This window comes from Camponotus vicinus, unplaced genomic scaffold (assembly GCF_025532165.1).
Source record: "Camponotus vicinus isolate PSW18456_S1 unplaced genomic scaffold, iyCamVici1.0 SCAF_2, whole genome shotgun sequence".
NCBI classification, from domain to species: domain Eukaryota; kingdom Metazoa; phylum Arthropoda; class Insecta; order Hymenoptera; family Formicidae; genus Camponotus; species Camponotus vicinus.
In genome coordinates, this window is record NW_028141956.1 from 22,992,647 (window position 1) to 23,014,914 (window position 22,268).

At 26.9% G+C, this 22,268-nt stretch overlaps 2 protein-coding genes, 1 long non-coding RNA gene and 1 pseudogene across 11 annotated transcripts in view; 2 read left to right on the top strand and 2 right to left on the bottom strand.

Moving 5' to 3' along the window:
* LOC145966692 (cytochrome P450 9e2-like) overlaps positions 1 to 22,268 on the top strand; it is a 58,943-nt gene that overhangs the window by 4,890 nt on the left and 31,785 nt on the right. The gene's annotated exons all lie outside the window — the stretch shown is intronic.
* On the top strand, positions 179 to 14,752 carry LOC145966698 (uncharacterized). 6 transcript variants are annotated; one of them, XM_083090992.1, is made up of 6 exons: positions 179 to 447; positions 6,918 to 7,326; positions 7,791 to 7,890; positions 7,948 to 8,060; positions 8,146 to 8,438; positions 14,432 to 14,752. In XM_083090992.1, the coding sequence occupies exons 1-3, from the start codon at positions 301 to 303 to the stop codon at positions 7,853 to 7,855; spliced, it is 621 nt and encodes a 206-aa protein (XP_082947118.1). In that variant the 5' UTR covers positions 179 to 300; the 3' UTR covers positions 7,856 to 7,890; positions 7,948 to 8,060; positions 8,146 to 8,438; positions 14,432 to 14,752. The 6 variants fall into 6 exon arrangements, with proteins under 6 accessions (XP_082947118.1, XP_082947116.1, XP_082947117.1 ...); XM_083090990.1 differs by having other exon boundaries at positions 7,740 to 7,890; positions 8,146 to 8,421; positions 14,432 to 14,683; XM_083090991.1 differs by having other exon boundaries at positions 7,740 to 7,859; positions 14,432 to 14,683.
* LOC145966699 (uncharacterized) lies at positions 186 to 6,543 on the bottom strand. 3 transcript variants are annotated; one of them, XR_014437133.1, is made up of 4 exons: positions 2,523 to 2,765; positions 1,886 to 2,319; positions 1,752 to 1,799; positions 186 to 1,202 (listed from the first exon to the last, which is right to left on the bottom strand). It is a non-coding gene; the product is annotated as an uncharacterized LOC145966699 (long non-coding RNA). The 3 variants fall into 3 exon arrangements; XR_014437132.1 differs by lacking the exon at positions 2,523 to 2,765 and adding an exon at positions 6,162 to 6,543 and having other exon boundaries at positions 1,752 to 2,319; XR_014437131.1 differs by having other exon boundaries at positions 1,752 to 2,319.
* Positions 11,658 to 21,354, bottom strand: LOC145967208 (uncharacterized; annotated as a pseudogene). The gene is made up of 12 exons (XR_014437307.1): positions 20,739 to 21,354; positions 19,076 to 19,370; positions 16,674 to 16,897; positions 16,246 to 16,425; positions 15,981 to 16,118; positions 15,771 to 15,854; positions 15,412 to 15,634; positions 15,267 to 15,337; positions 15,039 to 15,107; positions 14,782 to 14,969; positions 12,540 to 12,687; positions 11,658 to 12,101 (listed from the first exon to the last, which is right to left on the bottom strand). The product of XR_014437307.1 is annotated as an uncharacterized LOC145967208 (transcript).

The window sequence follows — 22,268 nt, forward strand, 5'->3', positions numbered from 1 at the left end:
CGCTCACAAGCGGCTGAAACAGTGATGCCAGAACGCTTACGCTGGCAACCGGCAACGTAGTGGAAGGGATAAGCACACAAGCAAAAATCGTGTACCTGTACACGCGATTTTCACTTGTGTGCTTACTCCCTCCACTATGTTGTCGATTGCCAGCGTAAGCGTTCTGGCATCACTGGGCTGAAAGCCCTGCGGTCCAAAGGATCTAATCACGGCCGTAACAGATGGCGGCACGTGAGAAGCGCCACGGCCCTGTGCCAATCAGAACTCGTCATTCGAAGACAAGGATAATAGATCACCGATATGTCTCCTGCTCTCCCGTGGGCCGTGGGCCTTCTGGTCCTCACTGTCTTCACTGTTCAGCGAGCGTGCGACAGAAGAGGACGTAGACTCCGTGTCTCGTTATTGTTCATCCCTATTATTCCTGCGTCGCAATTTCTAGAAATTTTGGTGAGACAACCATATTATTGTGATTCCGATTTCCGATTTTGCGTTGCGCTTGGATGGATCGCGATTAGTGCCCTTAAAAATCGTCGTCCTAATCCTAAGTGTTTCTTGATGTCGTTCGCATATAGTGCATTCGATAGATTCTTTAGTGTTTTTGCGTTGCGATTAATCCGCTTAGGATATTAAGCCGGTTCTACAATGGACGCAACACGCAAGACGCAAGCCGCAACGCAAACCATAACATATTTCCGATTGTAGATGCAGATTGTAGCAAAATGCAGACAAATCGCAGAAAGATGATCAATTTTATTTTTTGATATAGCGTCGTCCGCGACAGCCAATCAGACTGAAAGAGTGGTTTTAAAATCAGTAATCTGTGCATCTTGCGGTTGCGTTTTGTGCGTTGCGCCCATTGCAGATTATCGAATATTGTTACGCCGATCAAGGGCGAAATATTCCGCAGAAAATTAGACCGAAAACGCCACGGTTTTATTAAATTGATGTCTTATCGTTTGTTATTATTTTCTTATCGTCTTGTTTTTTCGTTCGGGCGATCGGTATGTCGTCCACATGAAATTTGATTTATTTCGCTCGCATTCCATCAGTGCCGCGCACGTTGATACCATGTGGGCTATAGTCTCTCCTGCATAACTCCATCATACTGCGAACTGCGAGTCGATTATTGGGTATCTTCTGAAATACGCTGGAAGTATTGGTGCTGCAGTCAACATTTCAGTCGACCCGAAATTGTCAGTAGACTGTGAAAGCAATGAAAATCGGAACGCATTTGTAGTATTGTATAGAGACCCTCTAATTTGAGGGTCTCTAGATGACATGAATAAAGGGATAGATAGATAAAGAAAAAGAAAGAGAGAAAGAGAAACAGGGAGAGAAAGAGAGAGAGAGGGTGGGGGGAGAGGGAGGGAGGGAGGGAGGGAGGGGGAGAGAGAGAGAGAGAGAGAGAGAGAGAGAGAGAGAGAGAGAGAGAGAGAGAGAGAGAATATGTTAAATTTTGACAACGCGTAATAAACAATTTTATAGCAACAAAAAGGAAAGACATTAAAATGGAAAATTAATCACTTTAACTAGTATAAAAAAAAATAAAAATATACAAAAATATACAATGTCATAATAAAAGACAAAAAAAATAAAAATAACGAAAATATACAATGACATATAAAATAACATATTTATTAATGACATAAATATAAAATGACATTTATTAATGGCATTCCTTTTTTTTAAAATGTTACGAAAAATGTGGAAAAACCGATTAGCCGCCATATGCATTATTGAATTTGCACTACCTTGAGAATATGTGCAGAATCAGCCGGAAGTCAGCAACTCCTTAGGATCTATTTTCGTTAAAATGGTAATAATTATTATTCTCTTGCAGTATGCTGAAAACAATTTTGGAACGCGAAAATAATACTGTCAGTACTTTCAGCGCATTTGAAAACATCCATTGTACTTCGTCAATTGCACCGATCATGCTTCAATATTTCTTATTGTCATTTCTATTTTATTCTATCTTCAATATATTATTTTGTTATATTTTTAGATCTTTAATATTTCTCAATAGTGTTTTCGATCTCCTCATGTCCGTTCCAAATGAACCACCTTCTCTATCATTACGTTGCTCAGCTATCAAGCTAATTAACATTCTAATTTCCATTACATTTGTCTCTTCATTTTTAATTAGTGTCCATAGTATTTGCGTAATTATGTGTGGTGCGGTTTTTCGTATCTAGCGCTTAATCATTTGGTAAATTTTCGCGATTATTTTTGAGTGGAGACGCGAGATCGCAGATCGTGCGAAAGGTCCGAATCGCGCCGAAGGTGTGTTGTGTGACCGACTGTACGGCCCCGTACGGTCTAGAAAGATAAAAAGCACGATCACAATATATATTGTATATATTTATATATATATATATATATATTGTATATATTGTATATATATTGTATATATATATTGTATATATTTATGTAAAATTAACAATATATATTGTATATATTTATGTAAAATTAAGAAATTATTTCAAGCCTCATAACTCGGAAAGTACTTAATGAAAACTAACTTAATTATAGTGTTTTGGAAAGCTCTCGAGATGAGCTACAAGAATATGCAAAAGCATATAGAGTGTCCCATTTAAAAAGTTGAAGGTGACCTTCACGTGACTTTCAACTGACTCTTCAAGGTCAAACTAATGGCACCGTCTCATGTCCCCCTTGAAACCATATAACTTTTGTCTGAAACGTTTTTTTCTACAATCAAAATTAAAAAAGTTATTCGGGGTGATCGATTAAAATGGGACACCCTGTATATATATCACTCTACAGTACTGTATATATATTTACACTCGCAAGTTGGACACAGTAAAGTCCGCGCCTGCACTGCAGTCACATCGTGTCAATGGCCTGCTGGGAAGACATAAAGATGAGTACTGATAATAAACGACAATTGATACACAATTCTTGCAAATTATACGGCAAATTGTGTATCAATTGTCGTTTATTATCAATACTCATCTTTATGTCTTCCCAGCAGGCCATTGACACGATGTGACTGCAGTGCAGGCGCGGACTTTACTGTGTCCAACTTGCGAGTGTAAATTCCTTATATACGCTGCAACCCTGCAACGCTGCAACGCTGCAACGCCGCCGGTCGCCGGCCTCCGGCATGACCATGGCTCAGCGTTGCAGCGTTGCAGCGTTGCAGGGTTGCAGCGTATATAAGGAATTTACACTCGCAAGTTGGACACAGTAAAGTCCGCGCCTGCACTGCAGTCACATCGTATCAATGGCCTGCTGGGAAGACATAAAGATGAGTACTGATAATAAACGACAATTGATACACAATTCTTGCAAATTATACGGCAAATTGTGTATCAATTGTCGTTTATTATCAGTACTCATCTTTATGTCTTCCCAGCAGGCCATTGACACGATGTGACTGCAGTGCAGGCGCGGACTTTACTGTGTCCAACTTGCGAGTGTAAATTCCTTATATACGCTGCAACCCTGCAACGCTGCAACGCTGCAACGCCGCCGGTCGCCGGCCTCCGGCATGACCATGGCTCAGCGTTGCAGCGTTGCAGCGTTGCAGGGTTGCAGCGTATATAAGGAATTTACACTCGCAAGTTGGACACAGTAAAGTCCGCGCCTGCACTGCAGTCACATCGTGTCAATGGCCTGCTGGGAAGACATAAAGATGAGTACTGATAATAAACGACAATTGATACACAATTTGCCGTATAATTTGCAAGAATTGTGTATCAATTGTCGTTTATTATCAGTACTCATCTTTATGTCTTCCCAGCAGGCCATTGACACGATGTGACTGCAGTGCAGGCGCGGACTTTACTGTGTCCAACTTGCGAGTGTAAATATATATACAGTACTGTAGAGTGATATATATACAGGGTGTCCCATTTTAATCGATCACCCCGAATAACTTTTTTAATTTTGATTGTAGAAAAAAATGTTTCAGACAAAAGTTATATGGTTTCAAGGGGGACATGAGACGGTGCCATTAGTTTGACCTTGAAGAGTCAGTTGAAAGTCACGTGAAGATCACCTTTAACTTTTTAAATGGGACACTCTATATGCTTTTGCATATTCTTGTTGCTCATCTCGAGAGCTTTCCAAAACACTATAATTAAGTTAGTTTTCGTTAAGTACTTTCCGAGTTATGAGGCTTGAAATAATTTCTTAATTTTACATAAACCGTAAAATATCTTGTAAAATATTCATTTTTCGATTATCTTATCTTAATACTTTTATGTACAAAATAATGAGAGGAATCAATTGGTATAAAGAAAACACATAATTGTTCGAAAAAAAAAAATGTAATTTGCAATTAACAATTACATTTTTTTTCTTAAAAATAACTATGTTTTTTCTTTACACCAATTGATTCCTCCCATTGTTTTGTATATAAAAGTATTAAGGTAAAATAATCGAAAAATGAATATTTTACGAGATATTTTACGGTTTATGTAAAATTAAGAAATTATTTCAAACCTCATAACTCGGAAAGTACTTAATGAAAACTAACTTAATTATAGTGTTTTGGAAAGCTCTCGAGATGAGCTATAAGAATATGTAAAAGCATATAGGGTGTCCCATTTAAAAAGTTGAAGGTGACCTTCACGTGAGTTTCAGCTGACTCTTCAAGGACAAACTAATGGCACCGTCTCATGTCCCCCTTGAAACCGTATAACTTTTGTCTGAAACGTTTTTTTCTACAATCAAAATTAAAAAAGTTATTCGGGGTGATCGATTAAAATGGGACACCCTGTATAGTATATATGTATACAGTATATATATAGTTTTATAGATATAGATTCTCTAGTGATATATATGCACACACAGGTCTTGTGTAATGGACATACATTATCAAAATAAATTCGGAGTTATTTTATGCCATGTAACTGCGCTCATTAATCACCGTTATTATCTCAATGACGCTATCATTATTATATGTTACTAACAATACGAATTTTCTAGTTGAATGTCGACAGTGTACATTGAAATTTGCTGTGCACATTATTGCTATGCTAATAACTCTCTGGATAAACGGCACATGCTTTATGATATGTTATGGAATTGTCTCGTAGTGTTTGGCTTCATTTATCAGAAACATACAGCTAGAGATATTATTTCATAAAATATGATTTTTTCGTGAAAATAAGTAACAAACCTTCTTCAAAATTTTGTTTTTTTTTCTTTCGAATATTTAAAATTATATTTTGAATATTGCAAGTTGCTTTCTCATTATTTTTGAGTTTTAGGATAATTTCAACTAATCGTCAGTATTTTAAATGTGGATCGCATTCCAATTGACTATATATAGTTATCTAATTACTATTTTTAATTAGATATATTATCCAAAAATAAATCTAAAAATTGAATTTGAATAAATTATTTTTATTATAAATACAAAAACATAGTTTGTAACTTAAAAAAATGTACCTTACAATCACTATTTTAATATAATAAATTAAAGAAATTAAAATTTTTATATTTTTAACTTATTTTCTTTTTCATAAAATAATTTTAATGATTAATAAAATTTTTGAGATTAAAATAATAAAACATAACATAATATTATATATACACACATTTGAGTAATTTTCTATTATATGTATAATAATAATGATAATAAATAGGTGTATAATAAAAATTTTTGTTATATATCTCTGAACATTATTTCTGTGATGTAATTTGAATTATGTGATGTAATTTGCCACAAAAGTCTTATTAATTCATCAAAATTACTTTTGAAAAAAAAATAAAAAGTGTAAGAACTTTAGAATTTTTTGCATTATATTAACAAAAAATACAAAGAAAAAAATATTATATTTAAAAAAATAATAAGAAAATTTTTTATAATGAAAGAAAATTTGTTTTACCAATGAAAAAAAATATTTTTTTTAACATTTGTTTTCTGTTAAAAAAAGCAATTTTTTTTATCATCTTTACATGCAGTTTAATTCTGAATAGAACGAAGACCGATTACTTTTTTTAATGTGGGCGGTCATACATAGTATAAATTAAATATTTATATGCACAATTTATTTCTATAAGATCAGATACGATATTTAACGTTCAGTAGAAAATACTAGAATATTGTTACATCGGTTACATAGACGATGTATATGAAATAATTATAAATGTCAGATTTTTGAAGCATATGCTTATATGCATGTAATTACCCAAACAGCAAAATGTTAGCAGCATGTCGGCAGAATGATAACAGATCTAATCATGACTTTATAGCAGATTCCTATGCACTGTATCCGCAATTGTTTACTTTCTATTAGCATAAGTTTCTGCCCCGGTTTTTCATTTGAAAAAAGGTAAATTTATCTAGTCAGATTACTTTTACTTGAAGATTAACTTTCAGGTTAACTGTTATTGCATTTTTCAATGTATTGTTTGTTATTTAGTCAACCTTCAGTAAACCTTTACCTATCAAACAATTTCTGATGTTGGTATTACAACTCAGAGAAAAGATCTGTTCTTTTTAACTGAACTTCTTATGTTCTTGTATCGTTTATCTTTCCTCTTTTTCTCTTCAATGTGAAGAATGGTGCAAGAAGTTTAATATAGAGGAAGTATAATATAACGAAGGTATTAATATTCTTTTGGTATAAAAAATTATAATGTTAATAAGTCAATTTATTTAGAAATATTAGTCCTCGAACTAGCTATTACGATTACCATAAAAATAATTTCATTGTTCTGTCATACTGACAAAAATTTAACCTATAAATTTATATTTGTCATGTAATTTGTCGTGGTATAAAAAATTGAAAAATGAATTGATTAATTTATATAAAAAAATTAATTATTTAAATTAATTAAATCATTTAAGAAAATAAATTAATTAAATTAATTAAATAATTTATATAAAAAAGAAATAATTAATTAAATTAATTAAATAAATTTTAATTTTTAATTTATTCTAGCAAATATGGATGTTTCGTGTAATAAACGCATTCAATTTTGAAGAGATGAAGAATAACTTGGTAGCTCTTGTCGAAAAATATAAGTCAATAATAGAGAACAAGAAAAGTAATGCAACTACTTGGAGGGATAAAGAAAAAACTTGGCAAGTGATAGAAAAGGAATTTAATTCTAACAGTGGTCAGAATTCACGCAATGCCAAGCAGTTAAAAGAAAAATATCTTAATATGAAAAAAAGAGCAAAACAAAAATTTTCGAATGAAAAGAGATGCAACAGTCAAACTGGTGGTGGACCACATATTCCTACAGATATAACTAATGTTGATATAGCTACAAAAGAAATAATTGGAAAACAAATATTTGGACTAAACAATAATTATGATTGTGATTTGGAGACGAACAATATGAATAGTAAGTAATTGTAAATATAAAAATAAATTTTATATAAACTACTACTTTAGGATGAACATGTTATTAAAATTAAATAAATATTAGATTATTTGAAAAAGCCCAACTTATAAAGTATAATTTAAAATAATCCAAGGTAAAACAAATGTATGAATGTAAATTTAAGAAAAATAGAAAATACAAAAAACATTTATGTGAAAACTCAAAGTAATAATATTTTATTATTATAGAATAAATTTAAAGTATATAAAATGTAATGTTTTAATTATTTATATATATCTTGTTAGAGTTAAAATTTCAAAAAGAATATAATTACTTTACAAAGTATTTATAATGATTATTTAAATATAATTCTAGAAATTTTATAGTAAATAATTATTGAAAAAGCAATATATCTTATAAAAATATTTTTTCAGTTTTATGTACTAATTTGGAACAAGATTATATATTACCTTTGTTGAATTTAGAAAGAGATTTTGAAGTAACGACAGAAGTATCATCAGAAGCGAATGTTGAAGAGATAATAGAATGATGGGGTAATAGAAACAGATCTTGAAGTAATGACAGGTACATAATAAAAAAGCTAAAATTTAGCTATAAAAGTTATTAAGTTTTTTTCTTTAGCTGCAGGTCAAGATAAAATAGATATTAAAAATAATAATAACAATAATAATAATAATAACTGGTCTGACAAATCAGTTCACTTGTTAAAGAAACCTCTTAATAAACAAGAACCGGTGAGTAAGTTTGTTAAGTAACTCTCGTTAGTTTGATAATAATTAGAGAACTTTAAATAATTTTTTAAATCAATAATTTTTTTAGGTAGCAAAGTTTATAAAACGAAGAAACATGTTCAAATCGAAACTAGTCAGCCATCTAAAAAATATATAAATTTCAACCAACAATTAATTGAAAAAAAATTGGAATTTATTAAATTACAAAAAGAAAAATTCCTTCAAGAACATTCTCTAAAAATGCAAATAATGGAGACTACTTTGCAATTAAAAAAGAAAAAATTAGCCATTGTGGAAAATAAAAGAGTATTATAATATAAGTTAATTTAGCATCCACACACAAGACTGAAGCCTGCAGCACAGGGTATTAATATTTATAATGTAAGATTAATATTTTGATGCCATTTTAACTTAACTTATATGATTAACCAGACGTGTTAAGTAGAAATAAAGATTGCAATGTTAATATTCTTTCTCTCGTCAAGAGTTATTCTATTATTGTATTATGGTATTTATATAGAATTCAATGTTTAATATATGATGCATTTTTAGTTTTTTTTCATAAATGACTGACATAACGTTACATAATATGAATATTTTACATTTAGTTTTCGTTTTAATGATCTCTTGTACAAATAAGGCTGTGTTCCATTCTTAATTTAGCAATACAAAATATTACCTGATATTTTTTTTCTTTTGTTATGTGTATATGTATGTGTGCATACACACGTGTGCGTGTGCGTGCAATAAAATTTATCTTTTTAAAACTAAAAAAATTTAAGTTGTTAACTTTCAACTGTAATCCCAAAATATAATAATATAATAATTATAATAATAAATTAATAATTATTAGTTATAATAATAATTATAATAATATAATTTTTATTTCTTTATCTTAATTTATTTAACAGAATAATAAAAGAATAATAAAAGATCCCAGTGAGCAATAAGTTATCAAAAAGAGTTCTAAAAGTACTAAGGTTTAAGAGTTGGACGTCTGAAAACGCCATCTGAATGATAACATAATGATATCAGTAAGTCCTCTAATGCGTCGATTTTAGAGGAAAAAAAGACTTCATATACATGACATCTAAAAGAATACTGTAGCATGACTTCTTATAAATGTCATCTAAAAGAGTACTGCAAAATGACTTCTTTTAAATGTTAAGAAAATGTTACTATTACCCAATAAACACATGATGGTATATTATACGTTTAAATCAAGTATTTACGGGAGGTCTAAATGTGATAGATTTACCCAATAAACACATGATGGAATATTAAACATTTATTAAACGTAAAGTTAGTATAAATGTGGTATAAGGCCCAGTTCCATAATCCAGTTAACCTGAGTTTAAGTGGCGAATTGACCAATCAGGACCCAGTTTAACGTATTAAACTCGGGTTAACTCGAGTTGTGGAACTGGGCCTAAGTATATCAGATAAACGTTTTAATTTTTATGGTTTTTATACAATCGTATAATATATGATAATGATATCCGTTTTTATTACGTTTGCATAAAACAAAACGGATTTTATGCGTTGAAAAATATTATATAAGAATACGAAAAGAAACGTTTAGTTTCTAGAATGTATCTGCGTCTATTTTATTTCTTAAAATCATATATTTATGTAATCGAAGAAACGTTTATTGAAAACGTATATAATTTATGAGAAAAATCTCATTTATAAATGTTTACAAAATTCTATTCTATAAATGGTATAATCTAAGTCTTAAAAACGTTAATAAATTGTTGCACGAATAATATATACACACCTGATTTTACAACTAAAATATTATACGACTAATAAACATTTTATTATTATATATATTTAACTCAAAATATGGTCAAATATATATCCCATACAGCACAGGTAGATCCTGAGTATGTACTCAGTATATCGCAAACGTAGATTGTGTATATCCCACTAATATTCGATATACATATACTATGATATTTTGAGAATGTACGGAGGATGTTCCTATGTCTGCCTTAGAAATCTACTCAGTATATACTCAGAATATTTCTTGGTATATTATGAGTATATTTTTAGAATATTTTAAGCATATTTTTACATTAATAAATTATATATGAATATAGAAGATAGTTGGACTATATGTAGAATAAAAAATAGATTCTTCGTGATGTAAAAAATAAATAAAAATGTGAAATTATTTACTTTATAAACAAAACTTCAGACAAAAATGTTATTTCTAATAGATGAATATAAAACGTTTGAAAAACACCTATTAGTGTTTATTAAATGATTCTCCTTGAAATATTGATCTTGATAATCTATGTACAATTATGTAAGTACACTCGGTAATAGATGAAATACCTTAATAAATGCAGTAAATGGATTACTTCTCATTTTAATTTCAAATAATCTGTTTAATATTCTGAATTCCAACAAGGAATCCAGATTATTAGACAAATTACTTTAAATTAAGTCAGTTTATTATAAATTAAACTGACTAAAAAGAAAAAAGAAGAAACTTTAGAATTCATGTTAGTACCAGTCCTTTATGTCCATTTCACCAAAAATTAAGTACGAGTTTGGTGGCGCGCGTAGCGGCAAAATGAAGAAACACATGCAATATTATAGAGTATCCTGAAAATATACGAGAAAGAATATACTAATACGAGATATTCAAAGTATATTCTGAGAATATATGAAAAATAATATACAAGAGATGTTATGGGATTATTCTCAGTATATTACATCTGTAACGTATATTTACAGTATGAGTATAGAATATTCGAATGATATCATGTGCTCTGTGGGATAATAATAAAATATGTTTATTAGTCGTATAATATTTTAGTTGTAAAAAATCAGGTGTGTATATATTATTCGTGCAACAATTTATTAACGTTTTTAAGACTTAGATTATACCATTTATAGAATAGAATTTTGTAAACATTTATAAATGAGATTTTTCTCATAAATTATATACGTTTTCAATAAACGTTTCTTCGATTACATAAATATACGATTTTAAGAAATAAAATAGACGCAGATACATTCTAGAAACTAAACGTTTCTTTTCGTATTCTTATATAATATTTTTCAACGCATAAAATCCGTTTTGTTTTATGCAAACGTAATAAAAACGGATATCATTATCATATATTATACGATTGTATAAAAACCATAAAAATTAAAACGTTTATCTGATATACTTATACCACATTTATACTAACTTTACTTTTAATAAATGTTTAATATTCCATCATGTGTTTATTGGGTAAAGTCCATATCAGATTACGCCTACGCATTGAAAATTTAAGATTAAAGATTGGAATTTGACAAATCAGAATAAAAGGAACTAAAGTTTCTTTGTCCTGATTAGTCAAATTTCAACTTTAATCTTAAATTTTCAATGCGTAGGCGTAATCTGATATGGACTTTAATTTCAACTTTAATCTTGAATCTTAATCTTCAATGCGTAGTCAGATATGGCTTAGGAATTTTTTATTTATAATATTTTTACATATTTTTTTATTTGAAAGAATATACTCAATAATATATATATATATATATATATATATATATATATATATATATATACACGACTCTTTTATGATAAATATATAATTTATACATTTTATACAAACATTAGAAATTATGTGGTATATATTATTTTTTTTCTTTCATGTATAAAAATATACTTTTATTTTGTTTTTGTAAACATAAAAAAATTGTATTTCTCTTATTATATACTTAAAATTATTTAAAATTATTGCATTCTTATACATATTTTATTGCCATATGTAAAAAATAAAGTTCTGTTACAAACCAAAATAAAGAAAAAGATTATTGCACATATTTAAAAAATAAAATTCTATTATAAGCTGAAAGCTTAAAGAAAAATCCAAAATAAAAATCAATATAATTATAATATTTCAAAAAATTTCATTTCTTTTTTTCATGTCGTTTCAGTTTGACTTATTCGATCTCCAGCATGCTGTAGCCAGTTCTTAATTACAGCTTGAATTTTATGCGATGAAATACTTTTCCCACTAACACTGATGATTACTTCTGAAAAAAATATTTATTAATTATAATTTCGTAATAAAAGAATTTACATATGTAAAATTTACATATATTTTGTGATGCACCAAGAGCATGTTACTCTGCACGAATATATATATATATATATATATGATATATATATATATATATGAATATATATATATATATATATATATATATTCATTGATTCAGTTATTTTGTTATTCATATTAGTCAGTGTACAGAATAATATGCTCCTGCTGCATGTGTATAGTATCACTAAATATATGTAAATTTTATGCCAATGCTCTAAATGTTCACTGAGTGTTTCTGTTAAAATTCTAGAGCATTAGATGCCACTGTTGAAAAATCAGGTTCAAGTCGCTATTAGTGATGTATTATCGTATGTGTTTGTAATGTATATAATTCGGACTAATTTAAAAGTTTGAGACAATAAGATCATACCGATAATAACGTCAACAAATTTCATGCATCTTGTTTCAATCGTGTTTTTCTGTCCTATTCATGACAGTTTGTAGGCTAAAAGATCAGTTACGATTAGTTTTAATGCATTTCTCACATGCTGTTCCGCATCTTCTATTTTTGTCAATTTCTTGACTCACAGAAATCTTTTTCTCCACAATATAATAAATAATCTCTCTGGTCCATTCACATGCGGTAGATTGATTATAGGTTATGTGGTTTTTGAGAAACATCTTGCGAAATGATTATTTACTGATAACATTTTCAAGAGAAATTAATGAGATGTTTGAAAAGACCTCTTAAAGAGCTCTTCCTTCTAAGACTCTAGAGCCATCTATAAATAGATATCATAAAGAGCTCTTTTAAAAGACAGTTTGCAAATAGATACATTTATTGATATCATTTCCAAGAGAAATAAATGAGATTTTGAAAAATTCCTCTTAAAGAGGTCTTTTCAAAGATATCTTGCAAAAAAGATAACTTATTGATATCATTTTTGAGAGAAATTAATGAAGTCTTTAGAAAGTCCTCTTAAAGACTTCTTCCTCTCAATAATGCTCACTGGGAAGTATGTAAATTAGTACCTTATAAGTTGGCAAAATAATGGTTAATTAAATTATATCTAGTAATATTATTCATATTAACATTGTTCTCTTGTCGTGCAACTACATCAATCAAAACCTTGATTTACTATATTAATTGCATTTTCTCCCACACAGCAAGATGATAACAGAAAGAACTCTTAATGTTCTCTCATTTAAGATATAGATATCCAAAAATTTCTTTAGAAAGACAACATAATGAGATCAGAAAGAGCTCTTATGCGCCATATCCAGAGAACAAAAGGACTTCTTCTGAAAGTCGTCAAAAAGATAACTTTTTTGAGATATCTTATAATAAATATCAAAAAGATATCTTAAACTAGATATCTTTAGGAGTTTATGTTTATGATGTCAATAAGACATCCAGTTTAAGCATTCAAAACATTAAGATCCATATTCTGAATTTTCTTTTATCGATTAAAGTGCCTCTAAAAGACTCATAAGCCTTCTGATTGATTACAAGTCAATTTTAGAGGTACTTTTACCAACAAAAGAGGATTCAGAATATGGACCTAAGAAAACGCAGTCTTTGGTGATATATTTTTAGCAAGCTTTCCAAAGTGGATTTTTTTCAATATAGCTATTGTTGACAATGTGAAAAATAAAGATAGTATATAAAGAATAATCAATCGTTCTCTGTTCTTCATACTGTCAAACTAAGCATCTCAACAGAAACTTCGTGCTTCTTTAGTGTTCTCAATTAACGCTACTTCAAATAATCATTATTATTAAATGATTTTTAAAAGTGACATTAAAATTTGTGTAATGAAAATTTTAATGTCATTAAATGATAACTTTATAAGTTAGAATTTACTTTTACAGATTCCTGTGTAGAAAGAAAGCAAGCCATTTATATTAGAAACATATTAAACTAATTTTAGTATCACTTATTTCAATAGCTATTTTGAAATAATATATTACTTAATTTATTTTAACAATAATTTATTATATAATACATATACATACACATACATACATACATACATACATACATACATACATACATACATACATACATACATACATACATATATAGATGCATACGTGTGTGTGTGTGTTTCTGTGTGTGTCTGTGTATGTATATATAATCACTTAAAAAAAATATATGTTTGTTTCCATATTATTCAGATATGCTTGACATAAAATATGTAATTTGTATATTTGACGTAAAATATGGTAATTTGAATATTTATGACTTAATATGATCTAATGGAAAATCTAATCTTATCTTAAATGCTTATTTTTATTTTTTGTTTGTTCTTTCTTTTTTAGGAAGACGATCGCCAGCATGTTGTAACCATGATTTAATAACAGCTTGTATTTTATCAATCGTAGAATCTATTCGAGAATTAATTATAGTCTCTGAAATAGAAAAATAAAAATAATTAAATTATAAAATATTTATTAGATTATATAGATATTTTAGAACATATAGATAGAATATAGATATATATTTTATAAAGCACTAAATTTTTAGTCTCCACAATTTTTGAAATTATATTAACGAACTTCAAATAGAAAATATATATGTACAACATTAATGCTAGTATTTATAAAAAAAATGTAAGAAAGAATTCCATTATAATCATTGTCATCATTATTAAATATGATGATAGTTATAATGAATAATAAAGGATATATTCTTTTAGTAATATTTCAAAGTCTTTCAATTCTTTTTCTGATGTAATAGGCAAGTTTAAAGCAAGATTATTGGTAGCATCGCGAGGTGCTTCATTACTCATATCCAATACAAGAAGATAAACTGAATTTATTGTTTTTTTAATTGTCTGAATATCTCTACGACAGGATGCTATAAAAAGAAATCGGATATATTACAATTTAATCAACCAACAGATAAGAAGTTCATAATTGTTCTTACCGCAACATAATTCATGATGTTCGAACGTACGTCGTTCGTTTTGTCGGTCAGTATTATTTTGTATATGTGCTGCAGAGAGAATTTTTATAGAGATTAATACTTGATATTTTTTTTAATACATTAATTTTTAGAGGTAATGATAAATCTTACATAGAATAAGTTTGTTATATGTAATTCATGTTATATCAATTTACATTTATTAAATGTATAAATGTATGTAATACTTACTAGTTTCAACGACATTATGAGAATAATTGATTTATTTTTTAATATTTTATCGTTATCCAATTGAGCTGAATCTACGAAGATAATTATTTTGTTAATATTAATTAACATATAAATTTATTTCAATTTTCGTTTTTTTTTAACTTACTGAGTATATTTTGTTGCAACGATATTTGATTCGTGTCATTTAGATCATTTAATGTTTCAGATATATATATATATTTCATTATTTGATTTAACATTATTGTTTGTTGGTTCAGATTGTTTCGTTAGAAGTGGATCCTGACTAAAGAAATCTCCATATTCCAAAGGTTGACTATCAAAACCTTTTATGTTATTGTTTTCATTGTCAACAAAACACTTTGCTACACCTGTGGAAGAATTGATTAAATGCATTTTTTCAAAATTTAAATTTTATGTTTTATTGAATAAACGAATAATAAATTTAATCAAAATTTTAAAGTAAATAACATTAAAATAATCATTAATTCAAAATTTTATTATTACGTGCTTCATCTTCGCTTGTAAATTCTTTATTTTTATTCTTTGAAATATAATTGGTTGGAGGTTTTTGGAAACTCTTTTGGATATCTATAAGAAAATGAGGGTCTATTAAATTAATAAATTAATAAATTAAATAAACTATTAAATAAACTATTAAATTAATATATTATTATTAATTTATAATTAATCAGTTAATTTCTTTTAATGATTTACTGTGAGGTTTTAGAATTTGTTCTGCAGCTTCATCAGATTCTTCATTAGAATTTTCATCAGATTTTTCATTAGATTCTTTATCTTCACCTAGAGGAATATTATTTTTTTGAAGTTTCGGAAGTCTTTTATTTCTAACATCTATAAAAATATATACATATACGAGAAATAAAGCTTTATAACATTTTAAGAGAAAATATTAAAAAGTAAAATGTTTTTATTTCTTAATTTAAAATTTTGTAAAATTAAAATGACTTTAAATACTTACATGATTTCTTATCATATTCTTCATCGGAAGAACAAAGTCGGCGTGGTTTATTGATTGCACGTTTCATGGGAAGTAGCTTACAATTAGTTGCTTTATTTGTGATTGCTTCAAATGCATCTTCGTCATTAGTCGAAATATTAAGAGCTTGGATTTCAATATCTCTGGCTTCATTATATGTAGCTTCAAAATAATATATATATATATATATTATATATATATATATATATATATATAATTATATATATATATATATATATATATAATATATATATATATATATTATTTTGAAGCTACATATAATTATATATATATATATATATATAATTATATATATATATATATATATAATTATTTTGAATATATATATATGTTCAAAATAATATATACTAAAAATCTGAAGATAAAATACATTGATATTTTAAACCTACCAAATGGTCCTATAAACCTGTTATAATGAATTGTACTCCAATTTTCTTTCGGCAATGTTGCTTTAATGCTTTCAAGAGTAGGATTTTTAGATTTTGGTGGCCACTTAAAAATTTTAGACTCCTTAAATAACCAACAACTTGGTATGGTAGTACACCACTCTTTCCAAAATGCAATAAAATACATATTTGTAGAATTAAAAATTTTTTATTTTTTAAGAAGTAATCTAGAAAAAAGTTAATGTAAAATTGATAATTAATAAATTTACTTAGGAAAAAGATTACTTTTTTAAAGTAATTTTAATCAGTTTTACATGATTTTATCAATGGAAATATTTTTTTGAATTTATCACAATATCAATTGCAAACGATACGCAACAAAATACAGTGACAATTTAGTCATGTTAAATAAAAGTAATTTATAAATAATAATCTAGTGTTGAGTCTAGTGTTGAGTCAAGTGTTGAAGACAATTAGAACGATTCTTTATTTACTATGAGTAAAATATTTAATAAATTGAAAACATATCTTATGATTAAAATGAATTTTTAAAGAAAGAAATAGCACTTAATATTTAAAACAAAACTGTCTAAATATTTATATTAGGTGGTAAACTTAATTCCTGCCGCTAAATATTACATATACAATATTTAGCGGCAAGAATTAAGTTTATCACCTAATAATAATAAATTTGCAAAAACTTAAGTGTTAAGCATAACCTTAAATATAGGTTATTTTATTTATTCCTTCACTTTAATTAACCCGTTTCTTATTTGCATAATTGATTTTAGTTTTATTATTCGTAATGACAATAGCATATACACTATAGTTTTATTTGCATATGCGTTTAATACCAATGTTTTAAGGAAAATTATATTATTATAATTATTTGCAACTTTGTTACAGCTACACAAAAATACATTCGTTAAAGCACATTCATATATACCTGTAAAACAATTAAATTATAGAAAATTACGGTTGTCCCTCTAATTTTAGATCTATTTTTTTATCTGGAATTTCTCTTTCTGGTTTCAATGTAGAGTGGAAAAGATAATAGATAGATTCTAAACTAGTACATCTAGTTCAGTTTAAAAGAACAGATTTTTTGATAGCGGTATGCCGCGTAAATTCAAATAATGATAAACAAAATTTGAAACTTTTATTGATCGATACATAATAAAAATAAAATGCAAATAATAAACGAATATTGTTATATATATTATGTTACATGTATATTGTTATATATATTATGTTAATCAGTAAAAGTAATATAGTAATAATTAATACTAATTTATAATAATATAATAATAAATAGTTTTAAATTCTCTTAATTTTAGATCATTATTTTTTATACTGTGAAAATAATAATCAATTAGATGAATGTAGCAAGGGCAAAAAACAATAAGATTTGTTATATGGAATACATACAGCCTTTTTGCTAACATTATTTGCATTGATAATTGTCTATTGAGACCATTGATTCCCGACTGCAATATCAAACTCCTTTGAATCAATAGGATAATTTGAAAAAGCTATAGAATTCATCAATAATTCTCCAATTAAAATAGGTTTTTTCATCATGATCTAAACAAATATTTCTAATGCGTACGATAGTCCTATCTTGCAAATAACAATATTGATCTGCTTTATTCATTATTGATAGTGTAAATTTATTAAAATGTATATTATATGAAGTAATACCAAGTTCTTTCGATATTTTATGATTTTTACATGTCACTGTAGGTTTTTCGAAAAATAAATCTTTCTTTTTTTCAAAATTAATGCAAATTACATGCAATACGTTCTACAATTCTATTGTGCAGCTGTTGTAAAGGTTTTTCTGCCTTTTTTTCAAAATTAATGCAAATTACATGCAATACGTTCTACAATTCTATTGTGCAGCTGTTGTAAAGGTTTTTCTGCCTTTTTTAGTGTTTTTTTAATATTATATAAGTAACTCTCAAATGAAAAAGAACTGAATGAATCAAGATGACAAATTTTAAAACATCATTGGCTAAATAAATTAAATTATGGATATCATATATCAAAAAATCGGTACCATATAATTCAGTACATTTCTCTACAAAATATTCCAATAAAAAATCTTTAGCATATTTATTATTATCTTTGCAATCTGTTTCGTGACAAAGAATCCTGATTGCACAGTGTAGAGAAATAAAATGGATGAAATATTTCTTTGGTAAATAATTTTGAAGAACAATTGGACCTACATACAATAAAAATAATCTCAATTCAGTCGCTTTCCATCGATCAAGATATTCTAATTCCCGAGTTTTTCTAGCAAATTCAGATGGAATCCATTTTGCTATGATTTTTAAATTTACAGATATTTCTTTTATCATTTTAGCAGAAAACTTAATACATTTATGAGATCCTTTTGTTACCTTTTGTAAGATTTTTTTAACAGCTCCGAGACAAACAAGGTGCATATAATCAAGTGGGAATTGCGAGACCATCCCTAAGTCTGCTTCTTCAAATAATGATGTTCCAGTATGATGATTTTCATCAATACGTTTAATGAAATTTTCATCTGTTCTTAAAGCTGCACTCGAATTCAAAAATAACATGCGATGATTGTAATAATTTCCTTCTTCTCTACATTTTCCACATCCAAAGTAGCCATTGTGACCTTTTGTACATGTGACGAAAGATCGTGCTGGACTGTCACAAATTACAGCTCTAATTGTAACAGTAAAAATTTGATTGCAATAGTCAAATCCGCTTCGATGTAAAATGTTATAATCCCCAAAAACTTACCTTTTTAAAAAAAAGTAAAAAAAGGGCGCCAAGTTCATGCACTAATTGTATCCAACTGTCATATTGTCTACAAAAGTAGTGATATAAAAAAATTGCGCCAACTCTCTCTCTCTCTCTCTAAGAATAAAAATTTGTACAAGATAAATAGAAGTACAAGGAAGAAAACTTGTACAAGTTAAATAGAAATATTTTAATTGAAAACATTGTTATACAAAAGTTGTTTTAATTTTCAAAAATAATAATATTAAAAAATTAAAAATTTATTTAAAAATTGAAAACTGAAAATTAACATAAAACAAAAAAGTAAAAAAAATTTTAATTAAAAAAACTTGGCGCTACCAATAAAATTGGCATATATTCCAATTAAATATATATTTAACAGCAAATATAATTGCTGAACATTTATTATTAACTCTTTTAAGATCTTCTGCATCTTCAATTAATAATTTAATTATTATAATTCTTATATTATTTTCACAAATTATACTTTTTACTTTAGAAATTTCTATGAGATTTATTCAAGCTTATATTTTTTCTATTTTATCAACTTTATATAGTATGGAAATCTAAAAGATTTGAATATATTCCAATTATTAGTCTAACATTTAAATTTAATGACCTAATTTCGTTAATTAATTTATATTGATTTACATTTGGAAATTTACTTTTAAGCTGAACAATACATTAGTAAAATTGGCCAAGTTTTTTTAATTAAAATTTTTTTTACTTTTGTTTTATATTAATTTTCAGTTTTCAATTTTTAAATAAATTTTTAATTTTTTAATATTATTATTTTTGAAAATTAAAACAACTTTTGTATAACAATGTTTTCAATTAAAATATTTCTATTTAACTTGTACAAGTTTTCTTCTTTGTACTTCTATTTATCTTGTACAAATTTTTATTCTTAGAGAGAGAGAGAGAGAGTTGGCGCAATTTTTTTATATCACTACTTTTGTAGACAATATGACAGTTGGATACAATTAGTGCATGAACTTGGCGCCCCTTTTTTACTTTTTTTTAAAAAGGTAAGTTTTTGGGGATTATATTACTTCTTTTTTTAGTCTAATTTGCTAAGAGATATTATATTAAAAAAATATATATATAAAAAATATATATATATTTTTTAAATACATATATATATATGTATATTTTTTTAAATATATAAGCAAATTATATAAAAATATATATAGAATAAGTATATATTATATATATATATATATATATATATATATAAAATTATATTATATATATTTATATTTGGCTTGTAAAATAGATATATTTATTTACCTTGCGCTCCAATTATCGCACCTTACTGGCTCTTGCGAATTTTTAATTAATAATTTTATTATTTATTATTTAACGCACTTTATTATTTATCACTACTCAAAATGCGGTTAATGATACATGTCACACATATGACACATGTCATTAATATCGCAAATATCGCAAAGCGTCATTAGCGCAATCTTCCGTCGAGAGTAGGAAATGTACGTTTTCTCTTTCTATGTGTTGTGTACATGTGCGTTGATGACGATGATGATGATAAAGACGTTTCTTAATTGAAAATTTTCATATTTCGACTTTGCGTTATGATATCTCCGTTTATAGATCACGCAACACAAAAATAAAAATACTTTCTTTATACAATTCAAACTCGCTCTAACGATTAAGCCTAGTAAGAATTCGATCTGTTCAGCCGTTATCCAAAATCCGATAATCTGAGTTACTCTCAACAGTCCGACTCGCATATAGATACCCGGGATGCTTCGCGCTGCGCGTGAACTTGACGCGAGACTCTACTGTGTTTCTTGATTCGATATGTATTCAGAGTAAAAATGATTTAATAAGAAATAAGAGTTGATGTTGATTATTGTTATCAAATTTGTTTGACAGTTTGACAGAGTTTTAAATATTATATTAATGTTATTTATATTATTTAATTTTATTAGCATTATTTAATATTATTACGATTTAATATTATTAAATTAAATTATAATATTAAATATATCTTACAATATATATTAAATTTTTTAAATCTTTCAAAATTATTGTAGTTAATATATAATATATATTATATAATTGATATTCTTTCAAATATTTTATTTAAAGTTAAAGAAAAGGCTAAGAATAGGCAAAAGAAAGAGTTAGATAGAAAGATGTTATTTTGATTTTATTTAATATTTGGAAAGATAAATGGCACGCATGAAGCACGCGCAATTTATATATATATGCCAGTAGAATGATAAAATTCATATTGATTATTGAATATTTATTATGATAAAATATCATGTGTTTTTGCAATTATATAATCAATTTTTAATCTTTTATTAAAGTTAGAGTTAAATAATGTATTACAAGATTATTATTTTTACAATATACATATATAATTAGTATTATTTTTACAATATACATATATAATAAATAGAAAAATAATAATTGCTATAAAATTAAATAAATTAAAATTATATAATAGATAGAAGAAATTATTTTGAAAAACATGCTGTATATATAAATTTACTATTCAAACATATATCTTATATGGTACAACTTGCAGATTTGTTATCGACATAATAATAATCACGAGGCGAAAAAGCATCACTTGATTTTCTTGAAGAAAATGACCTTAACTTTATCTAATAAGAAAACAGATTGACACTTTCTGTTATCACTATTGATTGCAATAACATAACGTTAATGTGTAAATAATATGTACGGAGGAAAAAATAATTTACGAGATAATTTGCAAGAATTCATCAAATATACAACCATCAAGAGAAAAAAAACATTTTATGCAAGTTTTAAATCGCACAGTCTTTA

What these genes read in the sequence shown, in the direction of transcription:
- LOC145966698 (XM_083090990.1), top strand. Translation starts at nt 301, where the DNA reads ATGTCTCCTGCTCTCCCGTGGGCCGTGGGCCTTCTGGTCCTCACTGTC. An exon ending in CGCAATTTCTAGAAATTTTG is followed by an intron (nt 448 to 6,917) that starts GTGAGACAACCA and finishes AATTTATTCTAG; the next exon opens with CAAATATGGATGTTTCGTGT. An exon ending in GGAGACGAACAATATGAATA is followed by an intron (nt 7,327 to 7,739) that starts GTAAGTAATTGT and finishes ATATTTTTTCAG; the next exon opens with TTTTATGTACTAATTTGGAA.